Source organism: Chlorocebus sabaeus, chromosome 14 (genome assembly GCF_047675955.1).
Source record: "Chlorocebus sabaeus isolate Y175 chromosome 14, mChlSab1.0.hap1, whole genome shotgun sequence".
NCBI lineage: Eukaryota > Metazoa > Chordata > Mammalia > Primates > Cercopithecidae > Chlorocebus > Chlorocebus sabaeus.
In genome coordinates this window covers 99640960-99663155 of record NC_132917.1, presented here as the reverse complement: position 1 = coordinate 99663155, position 22196 = coordinate 99640960, and the positions used below count along the sequence as shown (strand labels likewise).

Genomic DNA, 22196 nt, shown 5'->3' with positions numbered 1-22196 from the left:
TGATGTCTCAGGGAACGTATGACTTGGGCACAGCAAAGAAGGGCAAAGAAAGAAAACTGACATTTTCTGCTCCTGAAATTTGAGCAGAGTGGTAATGTGCGCACCGTGCTGTGGAAGGCACACTGGGAGGCGGTGGAGGGGCAGTGAGAGGAGGTGTCAAGGCCTGCAGGTGTGTGGCTACCCCTGCTCTTCAGCAAATCTCTCGGTCCCTGGGCATTCACACGATGTGGCAGCGCCTCCCTTTGGGGGCTTTGTCTCAGTGTGGAGTGGTGTCTTGTTGGGGCTTTGGGCCACTCTGTGCTGGGCATGACCTGCATGCTGGGCTTCCATGGGGACAGAGTACTGAAGAGGCTCCTGAGGGGGTCTGCCGCTGACAGAAGGCAGGTCACACGCCCAGAGCAGGTGAAAGCTAGTGGCAGAGGCAAGCTGCAGGCTCAATCTGGCTCACTGAATGGGGTGGAATTGCCACCGTGGGCCTTGTGGGGTTTGGCCAGCTCGTGCTGCTGGGCAGAGAGTGCTGCTGGCTGGGACAGTCCTTAGAGACTTCAAGGGCCCAGTCCCTGTCCGTTTAGTAATCCACTCTGCTGCAGGGGCCCCTGCACCACCTCCCAGGACACAGGGGACTCTCCACCAGCTAATTGGTCCTCTCCCTGGGAGAAGGCCAAGGTGTTGGCAGGAGCACAGTGGGCTGCAGACTCTAATTGCACAAAGGGCAAATGTACGTAAACTACCTTCAGCGCGCTGCGTGATTATCATCTGAGCTCTCCTCTGAACTCACTGCTTTCTTCTGTCATCATCAAATGTGTTTGTTGTGCTTTATTATTTAAACTGTAGGCCATTTGAGTAGAATTCTATATAGAGTTGCCATTTGGAAAACAGAAAAGCAAACTAGGACTTCTTCAGAACCATCTTCAGAAGTCGCCCTTGCTGCTGCCTGTTCCTGGGTTTTAGCAACATAGAATCACACCTGCCACCCTGAGCCCTCTGTCAACACTCCAGATATTGCCTGGAAACTGCTGACTGTACCGGCTGCAGTTGGCAGCCATCAGACTTGGGAGGAACTTGAGTCAGGTGGCATTGTGATGCCGGTTGCAGGAGTCTATTATTTTGAAGTGGCAGCTGCAGGTAATCAGAGAGGAGCCACCAGGGCAAGTGGCTTTGTCACGTGGGGCGGCTGGGGAGCCGGCTGGGCAGGCTCAGTGGGTGATTTGTTTCGGGAAGGCGTGGCCCTGCCCCTGCCAGGTGTGGGCTCCAGGGGGAGGGCTGGAAATCCCATCAGTGGGACAATGAGTGGGGCAAGCAGGTCCCTGGTAAAGGAGCGTTGGGACGGCCCCAGGAAAGCAGTTAACAAAGCATATCAAGGACCTGAGGTAACACGATGAGCCTTTAAGGAAAAGTGAAAAGGAAACTGAAACCGAGGAGCAAGTGTGCGGGGCAGAGACGCGCGTGCCTCCCACAGGGTCCCTCGCACGGAGATAGCAAGTGGACGTCAAGGCGAGGCAGGAGGGTGTGTGGTTTTGGTGCTGGAATGAGAGAGGAGAGCCCTGGGCCTGGGTGTGTCTGGCTGAGAAGCTGTTTCCGATTTTCTCAGCATTCTTCTTTCTTCCTGAGCCCTGCCCTTCCTCAGATGGGGAATGCAGCCTCACCTGCCATTGCCCTTTGCCTGCTGCCATGGTGAGCACAATCAACAAAGCCCAAGCAACTCAGCGGGGATGCCAATCACAGGGAGGCAAGTCCAGCTCCCTACAGAGCCAGGCCACCCCCATCCCGGCCTTCAGGGCTTGGCGTGGAAGGCGGAAGTGCATGCGTTTCTTAGACGGCCTTTTCTGTTGTGTGCCTGTGCACCCGCCCAAGGAGCTCACGGGGCACAGGAGGGCTGGGCTTGGCAGAAGCCCCACTTCCTCTTGGCCCGTGGGTGCTTCTGTGAGAGATGGGGACAAGGGCTCTTGATCAGCAACCCGTGGTGACCCGTGGGCCCTAGACCACTCAGAGGACAGGGAGGCCCACTCTTCTCCCTGCTGCTAGCTTCCAGGAGGATGAGAGAGCTGGAGGCTCACAGCACACTCAGGAGGATGGCTGCCTTTTCCCAGTGCATCAGGCCTGACCCCAGGTGGGCCCTCTGAGAGCAAAGAGGTGGTGGGGGAGAGACGCGAGGGAGGGGAGGCCAGGCCGTGACCACCAGGGCATGGGTGGCCACCAGCCCCTGAGGCCTATGGATAAACCTGCAGCATCTGTTACCTTATGTTCTAGAATGTTTATGACTTCCTTCCTTACGTACTTTTTATCTCCTTGAGTTGTGTAAATTCTGGAGCAAAATAAGGATTTTCCTTGTTTCCTTTATGACACACACACATATTCATAAAGAGAAAGGGAGAGGGAAAGGGAAAGGGAAGGAGGGCTGGCTGAGCAGACTGTGCCATTCTTACCATACCGCGCTTACAGTTGGGATCTCCATGGCGTAGTCGATATGCTTTGAGTGGAGGGAAGGCAGCAGAGGTCAGAGTTCACAGATATTGTAATTATGCCACTACCTACAGCCCAGCACCAAAGGACTTGTGCTCAACTGATAGCCACAGCCTTGGGAGACGCTCTGCCTGAGCTCCTGCACAGCCAAAGCCGGAGCCCTGCACAGAAACGTCTTGTCCTGCTGTAGGTGACCCTATCCCTGGAGGGTGTTTGGCTCTCACTGCATTTTTAAAAAATTTTATTTTTTATTTTTTATTTTTTTGAGACGGAGTCTCGCTCTGTCGCCCAGGCTGGAGTGCAGTAGCCGGATCTCCACTCACTGAAAGCTCCAGTGGCCGGATCTCCACTCACTGAAAGCTCCACCGCCTCCCGGGTTCACACCATTCTCCTGCCTCAGCCTCCCGAGAAGCTGGGACTACAGGCGCCTGCCACCACGCCCGGCTAGTTTTTTTTTTTTTGTATTTTTAGTAGAGATGGGGTTTCACCGTGTTTGCCGGGATGGTCTCAATCTCCTGACCTCATGATCCGCCCACCTCAGCCTCCCAAAGTGCTGGGATTACAGGCGTGAGCCACCGCGCCCGGCCTCTCAGTGCGTTTTGACTCTGTGCACAGTGGTGCAGAGGGAAGTAGAGCTATGGCTTGCTTAAAATTCATTTGCTTCGCATAAATAACCAGATTTGTGTTTCTCATACCCCACATGGAAAATTCCCAGTCGGGCAGTCTCTGTCAGTACAGGTGACTGTTACATCCGCACATCACTGGAGCTGGGTGAACGGTTTTGGGAAATTGTTGTCCTTCTTTGGAAAGACCCACGCGCTGCCTGGTAGCAGGGGTTGGAGGGTGCTCGGGGAGTTGGGGCAGACAGTCCATCCTCAAAGCCTCACTTTCTTTTGTTGCAAACGAGTAGTAACCCAACAACTCAAGGATTCCTTGTGAGGACAGGGCCTTGTACTGGGTAAAGCGCTGTGCATGTAAGTCATCAGCATTGTTACGGTTTCATAAAACTCTTTTTACTAATAATGAAACCTCATTGCCGATTCCGCCCGTTTGGTATGGGCCAGGATAGGATGGTGATGTTATGTCTTGGTAATAGGCTTTGGAGCATTATTTCCTACTGAAAAACAAAAACCAAAACAAATTCAGCTCCGCCTCTGCTGCGCTGCAGAAATGTCAGTCACAAATGTAGGGTTCTAGATAAATGAAGCATTATTTGGGGGATATATGCACACAAAAATGGAGTATATTACCTTAATAAACTCATGAAGTTAAAAATAAGCCAGCTCTTGCAAAACTGTGCCCAGGGCTTTGGTGTCCTGTTCGTCACATATGTGTGCAGCAGTCAGCACGAGTTACAGCTCTCACTCAGAGACTGAACGTTGCCAAGTTAGATGGCCTCTTTGTAAGACACTCCCCAGCGTTAGAGTGAATTTATATTGTATCTTACCAAGAATTATGCAAATAGAATTTCTAAAATAAGGTTATGAAGTCTGATGCTTAGCTATTTTTGAAATAATGGTTTTGTAAAAGTCTCTGATAGTTTTTTTTTTCACTCTAATAACCTGAAAATGTCTAAACTAATGTTTTTCAAATCTCATATGAAAACATTCACTTCTGAATGAATGTGAAAACAGGTTGCTCTTGTGAAAGCTGTCATGCATCGCGGTCTAAGACATGAATTGTATTGAGGGGTGTTCCTGCAGGCTTAGGTGGCCCATGTGAACATAGGCTCATGTGTGCATATATGTGAGTATACATGGTGTTGGATAGCTGTATGCATGCCTAGCTAAGTTACTTAATTTGTCCATTTATAGGGACTCTGAATACCACTAAATCAACTGTTATTTAGGTAGTTTCTAAAAAATAGTGCAGTTTATATAAGATACTATTTATATGCTTATAAACTATGCTGTTTATCTCATGGCTGACTGAGTGTTGGAATGAAGCTATGGTATTTTCTTGCAAAGAAGCAGCCCAGCAAGTTGTGGCCTGCCATTCTCTCTGGATGCCCTCACTGTCCCTACCCTGCCTATGGCCGAGGGGAAGCCTGGGGAAGTAAACCAAGATGCTCACCAGGGACCTCCTCTGCTTCTATATTCCTTTACTCCCAAACCGAGGGGTCTGCAAAGCCCAACAGACTTCAGCTCGGTGTGGCTGCAGGGTAGATGGTGTTTATAGGAAGACACTAGGCAAGAAGAACTCAGGCTAAAGAGATGTGACATTGTCTACCTGAGCCATAGATTTTGAAGGAAGTCTGTCCTTGAGGCATTAATGTGCCGGGTGATCATTAAGAAGTGATTCTTTCTGCCGGGTAAGGTGGCTCACGCCTGTAATCCCAGCACTTTGGGAGGCCAAGGCAGGGGATCATCTGAGGTCAGGAGTTCAAGACCAGCCTGGCCAACTTGGTGAAACCCCATCTCTACTGAAAAACACACACACACACACACATACACACACAAAATTAGCCGGTCGTGGTGGTGCGCGCCTGTAATCCCAGGTACTCAGGAGGCTGAGGCAGGAGAATTGCTTGAACCCAGGAGGAGGAGGTTGCAGTGAGCCGAGATCATGCCATTGTACTCCAGCCTGGGTAATGAGGGTGAATACTCTATCTCAAAAAATGAAAAAAAAAAAAAGAAGAAGAAAGAAGAAAGAAAGAAGAAAGAAAAAAGAAAGAGGAGGAAGAAAAAGAAGAAGAGGAAGAAGAAGAAGAAGGAAGAAGAAGAAGAAGAAGAAGAAATAATTCTTTCATCTAGCAGGTGTTACCGCTAAGTGCTCAGGATGGTTTGCTCATTCATTCATTCATTTAACAATATTTATTGAGCACTTCCATGGAGCAGTTCCATGCTGGTGACATGTTATCTGTCCTCATGGAGTTAGTCTTCCAGTTTTCCCTACTTAGCAAGAAAGAGGCTTTCTCTAGGCCAAGCCTTACTTTAGTTTTTAAAAATCAGACAAACATTAACTATAGGACAATAAGAGACTTCAAATCTGACCAGCCAAGTTCCTTTACTCACCCTTCTTGCTTCACTTAGAGCTCTGTCATTTAGCATCTGAATATTCTCTGATTTCAGCCCTTTGATTATGAGATTTCCTTGCTTGCCTTTCTCTCATATGTCAGAGCAGATCTGTCTCTCTGTCCTCACTGTCCTTTCTGACAAGTGGACAGAGAAGGTTTTGCACACAAGTGGATGACAGCTTCAAAGAGCAGGAGGTGGGAGGCCCGGGTGAATGGATCACCCGAGGTCGGTGGTGGGAGCCTGTAATCCCAGCTGCCCAGGAGGCTGAGGCAGGAGAATCACTTGAACCCATGAGACGGAGGTTGTGGTGAGCTGAGGTTGCGCCATTGCACTCTAGCCTGGGCAACAACAGTGAAACTCCGTCTCAAAAAAAAAAAAAACAACAACAAAAAAGAAAGTCCTCTGACACCTTCAGGGAGAAAGGGTTGACTGCAGTGAGGTCCGGTCTTGACGCCGTGCCTCTCTGGGGTGGGTCCAGCTGTCAAGTTCCTCTGCTTTTGAGGATAATAATATCATTAAGCAGCAAGCTGGCACAATTTTTGAACAGAGATTTCTCACAGGAACTTTGCAAGCATTTCACATTCCATTTGCTTCAGTAATGTGAAACTTATTTTTCTAAAAAAAGGTACAGGCAGATCTTGGCGTGACTCACTAGAGAACAATAGTTAAGTCATAATTTATTTTCATCTTTTTCTCCAGGAAAGGGAAAAATTGATTAAATGTATGGGGAATGTAACCAGGCGTGAATCTGTAAAGGGGAAATGGATCAAAGAATCACACAAACATGTATACGTGTAAAACACATAGGTTTTGTGAACAAAAGGCATAGCGTCTCCCACAGTATGTCGCGGGAGGTCTTGACACATCCTGAAGGGACAGATGGGTGTTGCTGGGGAAGAGGAATGAAAGTTGAAAGCTGAAGGATGAGTAGGAGTAAGACCAAAGTGGAATGTGAAGGCAGGGAACATCAAGTTCAAGCAGAGGGAACAACATCTGCAAAGGCCCCGAGCTAGAAGGAAACGGAGTGCCATTGGTGGAGGGAGAGCAGGGCTGAGGCACGCATTCTGCCGGTGTGCACAGGGCTTGGGTTGGAGTCCAGCCCACCTCCTCCTCTTGTGGACGTTTGTATCTATCCACGTTTGTGTTTTCCCCTATTCCTGCCTGCATCTCCAGTCTTCTCCACGAGATTGCATCCCTCTTCTTGTAACAGTTGTTTCAGTGTGAGTTTGCTGGAAACAAATTGTATCAACTTTTCTTTTCTGAAAATGTCTTTGTTTCATCCTTTTTCAGCAGCTTTGATGACGTATCCTTTACATATCATAACGTTCACCCGTTTAAAGTGTTTAATCAGGCCAGGCACAGTGGTTCATGCCTGTAATCCTAGCACTTTGGGAGGCCGAGGCAGGTGGATCACCTGAGGTCAGGAGTTCAAAACCAGCTTGGCCAGCATGGTGAAACTCCGTCTCTACTAAAAATGCAAAAATTAGCCAGGCATGGTTATGAGTGCCTGTAGTCCCAGCTACTCCAGAGGCTAGGGCAGGAGAATTGCTTGAACCTAGGAGGCGGAGGTTACAGTGAGCCAAGATCATGCCACTGCACTCCAACCTGGGTGATGGAGCGAGACTCCGTCTCAAAAAAAAAAAGAAAGTGTACAATCAATGGTTTTTTGGTAAAGAGTTGTGCATCAAGGAACACAATCTAATTTTAGAACATTTCCATCTCCCCAGAAAGAAACCTTGTGCCTATTAGTTGTCACTCCCGTTCTACCTGCGTTTCCCCAGCATCTCTCTCCCCACCTCTTTGCAACCACTAATCTACTCTGTGTCTCTGTGGATTTGCCTAGTCTGGACATTTTGTGTAAGTGGGATCTTGCAGTATGTGGCCTTTTGCCGCCGTCGTCGTTCACTTAGGTTAATGTATTCAAGATTCATCCAGATTGTAGCATATATCATTACTTTATTCCTTTTTCTTGGTGGATAATTTTTCATTACATATATAACATGTTTTTTATTCTATCTGTCCAGAGATGGATATTTGGGTTATTTCTCCTTTCTGATTATTAGATAAATAATGCTGTTATGAACATTAGTGTACAGGTTTTTTTGTGCATGTTTTTTCTTTTTTAGTTGTGGTAAAATACACATAACATAAAATTTACCATCGTAATCATTTTAAGTGGTATTAAGTGCATTCAGATTGTTGTGCAGTCATCATCACTGTCTACCTCCAGAAGTCTTTTCGTCTTGCAAAATGGAAACACTGTACACATTAAAAAGTAACTTCCTAATCCCTTCTCCCTCAGCCCCTGGCAGCCACCATTTTACTTTCTGATGTTATGATTTTGACTACTCTGATTACCTCATATAGGTGGAATCTTGTTTTGAGACTAATAATTGCAGAAGCTTCTTGACTTACAGTGGGGTTATGTCCTGATATACCCATCATAAGTTGAAAATGTCGTTAAGTTGAAAAGGTACAGCTGACTGGAGACTTGGTGCCACTGCCCAGCATTGCAAGAGATGGATGGTTTCTATTGACTGGGTATTACTTTTGCACCATTGTAAAGTCAAAAATCGTAAGGTGAACCATCGTAAGTTGGTTTTAAAAGCCTGTACCTCTTTTTTAAAAAAAGTGCTAGTCTCTTAAATCACGTAAAATACAAAACAATGGAGTTACAAACCATTTTTACAATAATAGTAGCTTTTATAATTCCTATGTATTTACCTTTATTGAGATCTTTATTTCTTTATATACCTTCAAGTTAATATCTAGTGTCCTTTCGCTTCAGCCTGCAAGACTCTCTTTAGCATTTCTTGCAGGACAGCTCTAGTAGTAACAGACTCCCTCAGCTTTTGTTTACTTGGGAATGTCTTAATTTCTCCCTCACTTTTCAAGGATACTTTTGCCAGATATAGGACTCATGCTTGACTTTTTTTTTTTTTTTTCTCTTCACACTTTGAACATATCAGCCTACTGCCTTCTGGCTTCCAAAGTTTCTGATGAAAAATCTACTGATAATCATATTGCGGATCTGTCGAATGTCACAAGTCACATCTCTCTTGTTGCTTTCAAGATTTTCTGTCTTTGGCTTTCAACAGTTTGATTATAATGTGTCTTGGTGTGGGCTTAAGTTCATCCTACTTTGATTTCATTGAGCTAAATGGATGTTTTATACATACACACATATAAACATATGTATGTTTAACGTATGTATGTATAAACACATAAATGAATAAATGTATAAATGTAAAATGTATATATAGATATGTGTATGTATAAATGTACAAATGTATAAATATGTAATGTATATTTCATCAAATTTGGAAAATTTACAGCCATTATTTTCTCAAATATTCTTCCCATTTTTCTCTCTCTTCTCTTTCTGGAACTCTTACAATGTGTATGTTGGTCCACTTCATGGTGTCTCACAGATCCCTTATTTTGTATTCACTTTTCTTCGAATCTTTTTTTCTGTTCCTTAGACTTGATAATTTCCATTGTTATATCTTCAAGTTTGCAGATTCTTCTTCTGCCTGCTCAAATCTGCCTTTGAATTCCTCTAGTGAATTTTTCATTTCAGTTATTGTTCTTTTCACCTCTCAGATTTCTTTTTGATTTCAAGATTTTAAAATCTCTTTAGTGATATTTCAATTTTGTTCAGATATCATTTTCTTGATTTTCTCCACATCTTCCTTTAGTTTGGTGAACATCTTTAAGATAGTTGTTTTAAAGTCTTTGTCTAGTAGATCCATCATCAGGTGTGTTTTGGAGATCATTTCTGTTGTTTCTTTTTCCTTTGATGGTCCATACTTTCCTGTTCCTTTGTATGTCTTGTGATTTTTTGTTGTGGAAAATTGGATATTTGAGTCTAAGAGTATGGTAACTCTGGAAATTAGCTTCTCTCCTTTTCCCAGGGTTTGCTGGTTTGGATTTTTGGGGTTTGTTTGTTTGTGTGTTTGTTTGTTTTAATTGTTACAGGCAGTCTTAGTGCTGATGATCAGCCTGAAGTGTAAACTTAAGGCCTTCCCAGATCTTTCCTGAGGCTGAGCCCTTTTGCAGGCATGTATGGTGACTTTCTAATTTCCTCTCATATGTAGGTGCTTTTGAGTGGCCTAGTCTTTGATATCTGGCTCCCAGAATGAGAAACAAGAAAAGTGAAAGAAGAAAAAGGGTACCAGCCCATTAAATCTGTAGGGAGTCACTTGGGGCTGGAGGGAGTCTTGCAACAATGGGGAGAGGTGCAACAACAGTGGCTGCAACCTCTTTGTCTGCACCTCCGTTATCAGAAGCAATAACCAGAGGACAGATCTCCAGTGTTTGGAGGACAGGGTCCTTTTTGCTCACTCTGGCTTCTACAAGCTGCGTACAAGCTACTCCTGGAACACATACATGAAGAAGTCGGGGGGATGGGCGGATGCTACGGTGCTAAGAACAGAAATGGACAGAAATTAACCACAACATACCCTCCGATCCTTCCCTTGGAAGTTGCAGGCCTTCAGTTGACTCCAGAGTTTCAAAATAGTTATATCAGACAAATTCTGCTAGTGCAATTGCACTAGCAGAAACAGTGGGGAAATACATTCCTGGTGCTTTCTACACTACCATTTTCTCAGAATCTTCTGTGGACATATGTTTCTATTTCCCTGAGGTAGATATCTAGGAATGTAATTGCTGGGCTGAATGGTAATTTTATGTTTCACATTTTGAGGAACTGCCAAGCTTTTCCAAAGTACCTACTACATTTTACATTTCCACCAGCAATGAATGAAGGTTCAGATTTCCTCACATCCTTGCAACACTTGTTATTATCTGTCTTTTATTACAGTCATTCTAGTGAGTGTGAAGTAGTAACTCACTGTGGTTTTGTTGTTGTTGTTGAGACAGAGTCCTGCTCTGTCACCCAGGCTGGAGTGCAGTGGTGTGATCTCAACTCACTGCAACCTCTGCCTCCCAGGTTCAAGCGATTCTCCTTCTGCAGTCTCCCAAGTAGCCAGGATTACAAATATGCACCACCACGCCAAGCTAATTTTTGTATTTTTAGTAGAGATGGGTTTTCACCATGTTGGCCAGGCTGGTCTCCTACTCCTGACCTCAAGTGATCCACCTGCCTTGGCCCCTCAAAGTGCTGGGATTACAGGCATGAGCCATCACTATGGTTTTGATTTACAATTTTATAATGACTAAAAGTGTTGAGCATCTTTTCATGCACTTATTAGCCATTCATTTGCCTTCTTTATGTCTTGTTTGTGCAAGTTATGTTCAAATCCTTTGTTTTTAAATGGGCTGTCTTTTTATTATTGAGTTATAAGAATTATTTTTATGTTCTGCATACCAGTCCTTTATCAGATAGACGATACACAAATATTTTCCCTAGTCTGTTGTCTTTGCAGTTTCTTGAGAGTCCTTTGATTTAAAATCTTATAATGTTGAAGTCAAACTTGTCTGTCTTCTCTTTTGATGCATTTGATGTCACATCTGAGTAATTATTGCCTAACCTAAAATGACAGGCTTACTCCTGTTTTCTTCTAAGAGCTTTATAGTTTTGGCACTTACATTTAGATCTATGAGCCATTCTGGGGTAATTTTTACGTATAGTGTGAGGTAAGAGTACACATTATTTTTCACATGTCGATGTCTACTTGTTCCAGCCTGGTTTGTTGAAAAGATGATATCTCCCCATTGAATTGTCTTGACAACCTTATTGAAAATCAATTGGCCATAAGAGTATGCATTTATTTCTGTTGAACTATATGTCTGCCAATATACCAGTACAATGCAGTCCTGATTACTGTAGCTTTGTAGTAAGTTTTGAAAAATGGAAAGTGTGAATGCTCCATCTTTGTTATTTTTCAAGGTTATTTTGACTTTTCAATGTCCCTTGCATTTGCACATAAATTTTCAGATCAACTTGTTACTTTCTGCCCAAAATCCAGCTGAGATTTTGATAAAGGTTGCATTGATTCTGTAAATCAGTTTGGAGAATATTGCCATTTAATAATATTGTCTTCTGATTTACAAACACAGAATATCTTTCCATCTATTTATGTCTTCTTTAATTTTTTTTCAGCATTGTTGTTATTTTCCGTGTACAAGTGTTCTACCTCGTTGGTTATACTTACTCCTGTTTTATTCTTTTGGATAGCATTTTAAATGCAATTGTTTATTTTCTTAATTTCATCTGTGGATTGTTCATTGCTAGTATGTAGAAATACAACTGGTTTTATTTTTGTATTGGTCTTAAATCCTGAAACCTTGCAAACTTTAGTTATGATAGTGTTTTAATGGATCCCTCAACATTATCTATGTGCATGATCATGTCATCTACAAATATAAATAGTTTAACTTCTTCCCTTCCAATCTCAATGCTTTTTATTCTTTCTCTTAACTGCTTGCCCTGTCAAGAATGTCCAGTACAAAGTTGATTATCAGTGTGACGGTAGATGTCCTTGTCTTTTTTCTTATCTCAAGGGAAAAGCATTTAGTGTTTCACCACCTGAGTATGATGTAAGTTGTAGGTTTTTTATAGATGCCCTTTATCATGCTTAGGAAGCTTTTGTCAGTTCCTAGTTTGAGTGTTTGTATCATGAAGAGATGTTGGATTTCATCAAGTGCTTTTTCTGTATGTACTGAGATAATAATGTAATAGTTGTCAGTTTTCTGTTAATGTGGTTTATTCCCTTGATTTTCATATGTTGAACCAACCTTGCATTCTTCAATAAATCCTTCTTGGTCATGCTGTATAATCTCTTTTATATGTTGCTGGGTTAATTTTGCCAGTATTCTGTTGAGTTTTGCATCTTTATTTTTTATACCTCCATTAAAGTGATCATGTGATTTTTGTCCTTTATTTTATTAACATGGCTTTTGCATTAATTAGTTTTCATATGTTAAACCAACCTGTGTTCCTGAGATAAAACTCACTTTTATATCTTACTGGATTTAGTTTGCTAGTATTATGTTGAGAATTTTTGTGTTTATATGCATAAGAGATACTGGTGTATAATTTTCTTTTATTGTGATGTCTTTGGGTTTGGTATTAGGGTAATACTAGTTTCACAATGAGCTGAAAAGTGCCACCTGTTCTTATATTTTTTAGAGGCATTTGTGAAGGGAGAGGTGTCTGTTAATTCTTTAAGTATTTGATAGAATTTACCAGTGAAGGCATTTGGAGCTGGATTCTTCTTTGTGGAAAGTTTTTAAATTACTAATCTCTTTTCTTATTAAAAGTCTATTCTTTGTATTATTGACTTAAATTCAGTAGTTTGTGTCTTTCTATGAATTTGTCTGTTTCATCTAGGATGTCTAATTTTTTGGCTTACAGTAATACATAATATTCCCTTAAAATACATCTTTTTTATTTCTGTAAGGTTGGTCGTGATGGTCTCTTATTATTGGTTTTAGCAATTTGAATCTTCTCTCTTTTACCCTCCATCAGTAGAGTGATAGGTCTGTTCATTTTATTGATTTTCTCAAAGAACCAACTTTTTGTTGCATTGATTATTTAAAATGTTTTTATTTTCTGTTTCATTACTTTTTGCTCAATATTTATTTTATCTTTTCTTCTGCTTTTCAGTTTAGATTGCCCTTCTTTTTCTAGTTTTATAGAGTGGAAAGTTATGATAGCGATTTAAATTTTCTTTCTTTCTTTCTTTTTTTTTTTTTTTTTTTTTTGAGACAGAGTCTCACTCTGTCACCCAGGCTGGAGTGCAGCGGTGCGATCTGGGCTCACTGCAACTTCCACCTCCCAGGTTCAAGAGATTATCATGCCTCAGCCTCCCAAGTAGCTGGGATTATAGGAATGGGCCACTACACCCAGCTAATTTTTTTATTTTGGGTGGAGATGGGGTTTCACCACGTTGGCCAGGCTGGTCTCAAACTCCTGGCTTCATGTGATCCGCCTGCCTCAGCCTCCCAAAGTGTTGGGATTACAGGCAGGAGCCACTGCACCCGACTTTTTCTTCTTTTTTATATAGGTGTTTATAAGCACAACTTTTCTCCAAGTAGTGTTTTATCTGCATCACATATGTTTTGGTATGTTGTGGTTTTGTTTTTATTCATCTCAAAGGACTTTATAATTTTTCATGTAATATATTCTTTGACTCATTTGTTATTTAGGGGTTCATCGCATAATTTCCACATATTTATGTACTTCCCAAAATTCTTTCTGTTTTTGATTTCTAATTTAATTCTGTTGTAGTTGGAGAATATATTTTGTATGAACTAAATTCTTTTAAATATATTTTGTCTTGTTTTATGGCTGAGCATATGGTATCATTGTTAATGTTCCATAGATAGATAAGACAGATAGATATGCAAATATATATATACACATACACATACATACATACACACATCTTTGGTCTAGTTGTTCTATAGGATTGTTCAAGTCTCTTATATCACTGTTGATTTTCTGCTTATTTGTTCTAATATTGATTATTTAAACTATTTACATTTAATGTCATTGGCATGGTTACATCTACAAATTCCATTTTACTTTTTGTTTCATATTTATATCAGAGTACTTTGTTTTTCTGTGACTTCTTTGCTACCTCCCTTTAAGTTTATATTGTCAGTCATACATCTTAATTTCTTATTGATTTTTAATTCTATTTTCTTCTGTTATTTTTTAGTAGCTGATCTAGGCCTTATAATATACATCTTAATATATTGGAATCAATTTAAGATTTATACTAATTTCGTTCCAGTAAGATATATAAACATTGCTCCTTAGTAGTTTTATTCTCTGCTCTATTTGTTGTACTATTATTGTTGTACATATTACATCTATATTTGTCGTAGACCCAATAATTATATTTGTATATCATTTTCTTTCTTTTAAAGAAACTAGTAGAAGAGAGAACAAAAATATACTTATAGGGTCTGTACAAAATATATTGAACTTTTACCCTTTTTGTTTTTCTTTCTTTTATCTTGTGGATCATGTTACCGTCTGATGTCATTTTCTTACTCCAATGTAGCTACGTTGTAAACAGGGTAATAAATTCCCCTTTTAGGGTGTTTAAGGATCATTCCACATGACTATGGAAATTGCACCTGGAGAGACAGATGCCATTAAAGGATTTGTTGTACTCACAGGTCCTAGAGAAGGAGGCGTGGCATTCCACACCATGCATGGGGTCATATTGGAGGAGCTCCTAGGGAGCAGACTCAACAGAGCAGGTGGGGAGATAAGTAACAGTGTGGATCCCTGGGCAAGTGCTTTTATTAGGGATTAGGGTGGAGTACACTTGCAAGAATCATGAGAGGATCTTACTGGTTCATTTGAATGTCATTAGGTCATAGGGGACAAGAAGGGGAACTTGTTGCAGGGACCAGCCTTCTCACACTGGAACACCTGGTTGCCTAGGCATGATGTTCACAGCCTGTTTGTGAGGATGTTGAGGCATCAGGAAAATATGAAGTTTTAAAATTTACAAAAATTTCATTTCCACCCACCTCCTTTTTGTTGTTATTGTCAAATATGCTACATTGCTATATGTTATAGTCCCAACAGTGCAATTTTTAATACCATTTTGTGCCATTGCTTTTTGAATCAGTTATAAGAAAAAAAATGAGAAGAAATATTCAATTATACTGTCTTTTATAATTTCCTACAAAATTACCTTTATTGATGCCTCTGATTTTTTGTGTCAATTCAAGTTACTGCTTGGTGGTGCTTTTGGCCAGAAGAACTTCCTTTAATATGTGTTGTAAGACAGGTCTGCTAGCAAGAAATCATCTCAGTTTTTGTTTATCTTTAATATCTCTAGTTCATCTTCATTTTTGAAAGATAGCTTTGTTGGATACAGAATTCTTGGTTGACAATTTTTTTCTTTTGGTACTTTGAATATGTCACCCTACTGTCTTCTGGCCTCCATTGTTTCTGATAAGAAATTAGCTGTAAATTTTATGATGATTTTCATCTACATGGCAAGTCTTTTTTTGTCTTGCTGCTTTCAAGTTTTTCTCCTTATCTTTAGCTTTCACATTTTTACTCTGTGTCTGGGAGCAGATCTCTGTGTTTATCTTACTTGAAGATTTTTGAGCTACTTGGGTATGTAGATTATTGTTTTTCCTCAAATTTGGAAAGTTTTTGGCTATAATTTCAGATAATCATTTTTCTACATTTTTCTCTCTCCTCTCCTTTGGGACTCCCATTCTGAATATTGGTATAGTTAATGATGTTTTGAATTTTTCTGAGCCTCTGTTCATTTTTTTCCTTCAAATTGCATTTTTAAAATTTGCTGATTTTTTTATTGTGCCAACTCAAATCTGTTGATTTGAGTTGAGCCTCTTCAGTGAATTTTTTCATTTCACTTATTGTACTTTTCAACTCAAGAATTTTCAGTTTGTTTATTTTTATAGTTTCTACCTCTATTTTAATAATCTCAATTTGATAAACTTGTAATCATCCCTTCTTTTAACTCTTTAAGCACGTCTTCCTTTATTTCTTTGAGCACATCTATAATAGCTGCTTTGAAGGTTTTGTCTGAGGAGTTCAACACCTGTGCCCTCTTAAAGTAAGTTTCTATTGCCTGATTTTTTTCCCTGTGTATGAGTCAAACTTTTCACCAAATTCTTCACACTACCGTTCTGAAATTACTGCTTCTCTCTTTTTTTTTTTGGGATAATTTTTGTGTAATTTTTTATTTGATATAATACCAAATTTACAGAAAAGTTACATAGTGAAGGAATTTATCACATAAATTTTAGTCAGATTTACCAATTTTTCACTTTGCCTCATTTGATATATCCTTATTTCTTTATATGTTTATATAAAGAACATATATATCTATAAGTTTATAACATTTTTTGGACTGTTAGTGAGCTCAAAAAATCACATATGTACTTCCAAAGAACAAGAACTTTTTTATGTTTTTTTGTTTTGTTTTGTTTCTGTTTTTTGTTTTTGTTTTTGTTTTTTTTAGATGGGGTCTTGCTCTGTATCCCAGGCTTGCTCTGTATTTTTTTTTTGAGATGAAGTCTTGCTCTGTATCGTGCAGTGGCATGATCTCAGCTCACTGCAACCTCTGCCTCCCAGGTCCCAGTTCAAGCAATTCTCTTGCCTCAGCCTCCCAAGTAGCTGGGATTACAGGCATGCGCCATCACACCCAGCTAATTTTTGTATTTTTAGTAGAGATGGGGTTTCACCATGTTGGTCAGGCTGGTCTTGAAATTGTGATCCACTTGCCTTGGGCTCCCAAAGTGTTGGGATTACAGGCGTGAGCCGCCACGCCCGGCTAAGAACATTCTTTTTAATAACTATAGTTACAATCATAAAAATCAGCAAATTTTACATTGATGTGATGTTATTATGTAATCCACAGTCCATATGTAACCTTTGTCATTTGTCCCAATAGTGGCTTTTATAGCACTTCCTCATTTTCCAGTCCTGGATCATATATTGCTTCTATTTAAAATAGTTTCTTGGCCTTCCTCCTGTCCTTGACGTGTTTTTAATAGCACTGCAGAGTTACTTTACAGAATGTCTCTCATTTGGGTTCGTCTGATGTTTCCTTAATTGTGTTCTTTTTCATGTGACATTTCATTATTGTCTATTTGCCTGTATTTTAAATAATTTGCCCAAGTTTAAGGCAAGGGATTGTTTGCTTTTCATTGATTGGGTTCTAGGGATTCTTTATACATGCTAGATACAAGTGGTCTTATTTTTGTCAGATAGTTTTTAGGAATATTTTCTCTCTACCAGTCACTTACGTATGCATTTTTCTAACATTGTCTTCTGATGAGCAGAAGTATTTCATTTTGATGAAGTGCAAATTATAAATTTTTTCTTTTATGGTATTTTTTTTAGGCATGTGTAAGACATCTTTGCTTATCCCAACATCAAGTAGATAGGTTCTGATGATTTTTTAGAAGTTTTATATTTTTATTTAATATTGATCATTTTTCCACTTTTTAATGTATCCCATCTGGTTTCCTTTTTTTTAGACACAATCTCACTCTGTCGCCAGGCTGTAGTACAATGGCATGATCTTGGCTCTCTGCAACTTTTGCCTCCCAGGTTCAAGCAATTCTCCCGCCTCAGCAGCTAAAAACTCCCAAGTAGCTGGGATTACAGGTGCCCACCACCATGCCCAGCTAATTTTTGTATTTTTAGTAGAGACAGGGTTTTGTCATGTTGGCCAGACTGGTCTTGAACTCCTGACCTCGTGATCCACCGCCTTGGCCTCCCAAAGTGCTGGGATTACAGGTGTGAGCCACCACACTGGCTTGGTTTTGTTTTTGTTTCTTTGTTCTTCCTATTCTGCCTTCTTTGGGTTTATTGAATTTTTGGGTGTTCCATTATAAATTTTATTTTAGCTTTTTAGCTAAACTTCCTTACATTACATTTTTTAGTGTTTGCTCTAGGGATCACAGTATTAATTCTGAAGTTGTCACTGTCTGTTTAGCGTTAATCTTGTACCACTTCACATAAAACACCAGAACCTTGTGATAGTCTAGTCATATGTATAACTCCTACCTTTATGTTATAGTCACATATTACATCTACATACATTGTAAGTTCATAATAGTTTTTTATAGTTGTTATATGCATTTAAATAAATTTAGAGAAGAAAAACATGTACTTTTTAATATTTTTATTAAATATTTTTAATATTTACCACATTCGTTGTGCTTCATTCTTTCTATAGCTTTCAGTTTCAATCTGGTATCATTTTCTTTCATCCTAAAATACTTTTGTTTTGCATTTTCTGTAGTACATATCTGCTGGAAACAGATTCTTGAACTTTTCACTTATCTAAAAATGTCTATATTTTGCCGTCATTATTGAAGGATAATTTTTCTGGATATAGAATATTGGGTTGTTCTTTGTTTTCTATCAGCACTTTAAAGAGGCTATTCTGTTGCATTTTCTTATTATTATTGGTCATTTGTGTTGTTGTTTGCCTATTTATGATGTGTCATTTTTCTCTGGCTGTTGTCAAGATTTCCTCTTCCTCTTTGGTTTTAGTACACTACGCTGTGTTCCACACTTCTTTGAGGTCTATGATGTGCCTTGTTGTGGTTTTCTTGGCGTTTGCTAAGATTCTCGGATCTGTAACATTACCTTTTCCCCTATTTTGGAGAAATTTTTATTTATAAGTTCTCCAAATATTTTCTCCTGCTTCCCTTTCCCTTTCCCTTCCCTTCCCTTCTCTCCCCTCCCCTTCTCTCCCCTCCCCTTCCCTCCCCTTCCCTCCCCTCCCCTCCCATTCCCTTCCCTTCCCTCCTCTCCCTCCCTCCCTTCCTCCCTCTCTCTCTCTCTCTCTCCACCCCCCACCCCTTCTCTCTACTTCTCTCTTCTCTTTCCTTTTCCGTCTTTCTCTCTCCTGCTTCCTCACTCCCCCTACTCCCTGCTTCTGGGGCTCAATTAAATATATGATAGACAGGTGGGAACTGAACAATGAGATCACTTGGACTCGGGAAGGGGAACATCACACACCAGGGCCTATCACGGGGAGGGGGGAGGGGGGAGGGATTGCATTGGGAGTTATACCTGATGTAAATGACGAGTTGATCGGTGCAGCACGCCAACATGGCACAAGTATACATATGTAACAAACCTGCACGTTATGCACATGTACCCTACAACTTAAGGTATAATAAAAAATATATATATATATGATAGACAAATACTGTACCACTGGTCACTGAGGCTGTGTTCACATTCACTTTTTTTCCCAGTCTTTTTTCTCTCTGTTCTTCAGATTGGATCATTTCTATTGATCTTTCTTCAATTTGATTGATCCTTTCTTTTGATATCTTCAATGTGCTGTTAAGCCCATTTAATAAATATTTTATTTTAGAAATTACAGTTTTCATCTTAATGTTTTCCATTTGTTCCTTCTTTGTATCGTATGTTTCTAATTTGAAATTCTTTATCTTTTTATTCATTATGGCTACATTTTTGTTTTAAGTAGCTTCTTTAAAGTCTTTGTCTGCTATTTAAGAATTTTGATCACTCAGGATTATTCTCTCTTAGGTATTTTATTCTCATGACTATGGGTCATATTTTCCCATTTCTTTACATGTTTTGTAAATTTTGATTATATGGTAGACATTGTAAATGATATTTCATAGGAACTCTGGAATCTGTTATGCTGTCTTGAAGATGACCAATTTTATTCTGGCAGGCTATTTGTTACCTGTGAACTCTGTCTCTCCTGCAGTGAGCAGTAGAAAAATTTTAGTTCATTTCCCTCAGCCTACCAGCTGTTATCTTCTGCCTAGTTCCTTGGAATCTCCCCAGTATGTGCAGAATTCAGGGGAGGGGAGCCAATAATTAGGAAAGGGTTTACATGTGGATTTTGGTGCTCCTGTCTCTGAAGTTTTTTCCTTCCTAAGATATTCTCCCTCAGTTTCCATCTGCTCTGGCAGCCCTAAATTCCATTCTTGGATTCATTAAGCCAATAAGATTATGGCTTTCTATTTGAGCTCCAGCCACTGCACAATAAACATACCTGAGACCTTTTCCAGGCCAAAAGCCCTACACACATAAATCACTCCTACTGCAGTTCCCTTCTTTTAAGTGTTGATTCCAAAAATAAAAAATTAAAAAATAATAGAAAAAAAGAGTTGATTCCACTTTAATTTCTGCTTTTGGTTGCTCATAACTGCCTTCAAATGATTGTTTTTAATCTTTTCACCACAGTTTATACTTATCATCAGTGGAAAGTTTTATTGTGGTGTAGGCTACTCTACCATTTGGAAATCTAACCTACCTTTAAATTCGGAGGATGTTTTTCTGGAGTTGAGAATCTTTGTTGGCAGTTACTTCCTTTCACTGGAGTTTTCTACTTAAAATAGTTACCTCTGAGAGGACATCACTGCTGATACTGACCTGCAAGTTGGTGGGTACAGAGACCCTGGAGAAGGTGACACAGGGTAGATGGCAGAACCCTGCCATGGGAAGAAAGTGAGGGAGAGCACTGTTAGAAAGGGAGGTGTAAAGACTGAATAAAGGTTGATGTTTTCCCTAATGCTGACCACAGGTAGATTAAATCACCTCCTCAAACTGACAAGGGAAAGGTGAACCAAGAGTCACTCTTTCTGGGTCTTTCTACATCTCTCTGAAGTTAAATGAATTGCTATTCCAAGATCTCAAAGGATTCTAATACCCAGAAGCCCCTCTAGTTTGTCAGTTCTCTTGTTTCGTGTGCTCTGTTCAGTTCTTTGGTCGGGCACTGTCCTGGGTACTGGTAAAGGGGCAGTGAATATAATAGGCATAGCACTCACCCCTCAAAACCCACAGCTATGGGAGGAAGGGATGTTAAGCAGACACACCTCCCAAACAAGTTATTGATGACAACCTTAGTGAGCAATGTGAAAGAACAGTACCGGGAGGTAAGAAAGGATCCACAGGGGTCCAAACAGCCTGGAGGGTGGTGTGGGATTAGGGAATCTGTGGGGTGAACACTAAAGCTTTCATACATAATTATGTGCCCAGATGTATGGAGTCAGGGTACAGATATTTTTCTTTGCATTGTGTAGGTAAATATAATAGATTGAAATCTTTAAAATACCATATTAAAATCTGTTCTCATTCTTTGTGAATTAACTTCTGTAGAAATATTTCAATAGAAGCTGAGACTAACGATGGAACTCTGCTCTAAGCCGGGAAGGAGCCTGTGGTCAGATAGGGTGGAGGGAGAGGGAGTGGGGCAGCCTCCACATTAAGGGATCTTTTTGAGAGGCAGGACTCCCCTGGATTCTGTGGGTGCCCAGATACACACTGACGAAGTGCTGTGCCCTGCAGTGGGGGCTGGAGGCTCAGCACTCTAGTGAGTTCATTAGAACCCAGGAAGAGGCCCTGCCCGTCCGGATTTCGTTTAAAGAGTAAGTTTTCTTTGACTTGGATTTAGAGCTCTCAGAACTCCAAGAGTAGAAGGGTGGAGAGCAGGTGCTGGTTGAGGGGACACTGAGGTGGCCTGACTTGACCTTGGAGTTCCAGTGAGAAGCACTGTCTTCGTGTGAGGAGCAAAAGGAGGTGTGGGAGGGCTGGGCATTTGCCACGTTGCCTTTCTAAGTACGGTTTTACATCTGGCGTTTCCTTGAACTTTACTGCGGTTTGGGGAACGCGTGTTCAGAAAGACAAGTTACTTGGCCCAACAGAGCTGATGTTCCCTTGTCACAGCTCTGGGGTGTTTCCACCTGGCATGTCACATGAAGGAAACGGTTCTCCACCTGTGCGGCCTGCGGTCTCTGGGCAGACATTCCTCTGCAACCCTGAACATGTTTTCATCAGTCACCTGGCAGTGGTTTGAGCCCATCGGGCGGTGGGGATCCGGAAGCACAGGGGTCAGGTGGGAAACCGGGTGTTTGTCCCGTGACTGACAATGGCGACTTTGAAGTGAGCCATTTGCTTGGAAGACCGGCGCTTACCTGCTGCCAGGCCGTGCCGGGCATGTGTGCTCTGGAAGCCTTTGCGCATAAACAGTAGCACGCGGCGGTGAGGAGTGGGCTGCGGGAACTGACAGCAGGGCTCAGCTTGTGCCTGCTGCATGCCATGTCCTGGTCTCATTTCATCATAGTAGTATCATCTTCCTTTTGCCTGTGAGGATACTGAGGCCTGGCACTGGTAGGTGGTAAGGTAAAGATGCCACCCCAGAACTGCCTAACATCCAAGTCTTTGCCGCTTTCCTCCACCCCATGTTATGCTCTTATCAGTATGAAGATGCTTGGGAGGTAAAACATGAGTAAGTTCTGAAACCTTCC

General features: G+C 40.9%; 1 protein-coding gene across 4 annotated transcripts in view; it reads left to right on the top strand.

The window, feature by feature from the left end:
* The window catches only part of CRACDL (CRACD like), a 148171-nt gene that overhangs the window by 69276 nt on the left and 56699 nt on the right, over window positions 1-22196 (top strand). The window contains exon 1 of one of the 4 annotated variants that reach the window (XM_038004186.2): window positions 1248-1370. The exons of 1 other annotated variant lie outside the window; for it this stretch is intronic. Coding sequence is in view for 2 of the 3 variants with exons in the window: in XM_038004182.2 (XP_037860110.2) it covers window positions 2037-2110 (74 nt within the window). In the remaining variant the exon portion in view is untranslated. Of the gene's footprint in view, window positions 1-1247; window positions 1371-1399; window positions 2111-22196 lie in introns of those variants that run through there. 2 more of the 4 variants (XM_038004182.2, XM_038004183.2) reach the window with 2 other exon arrangements.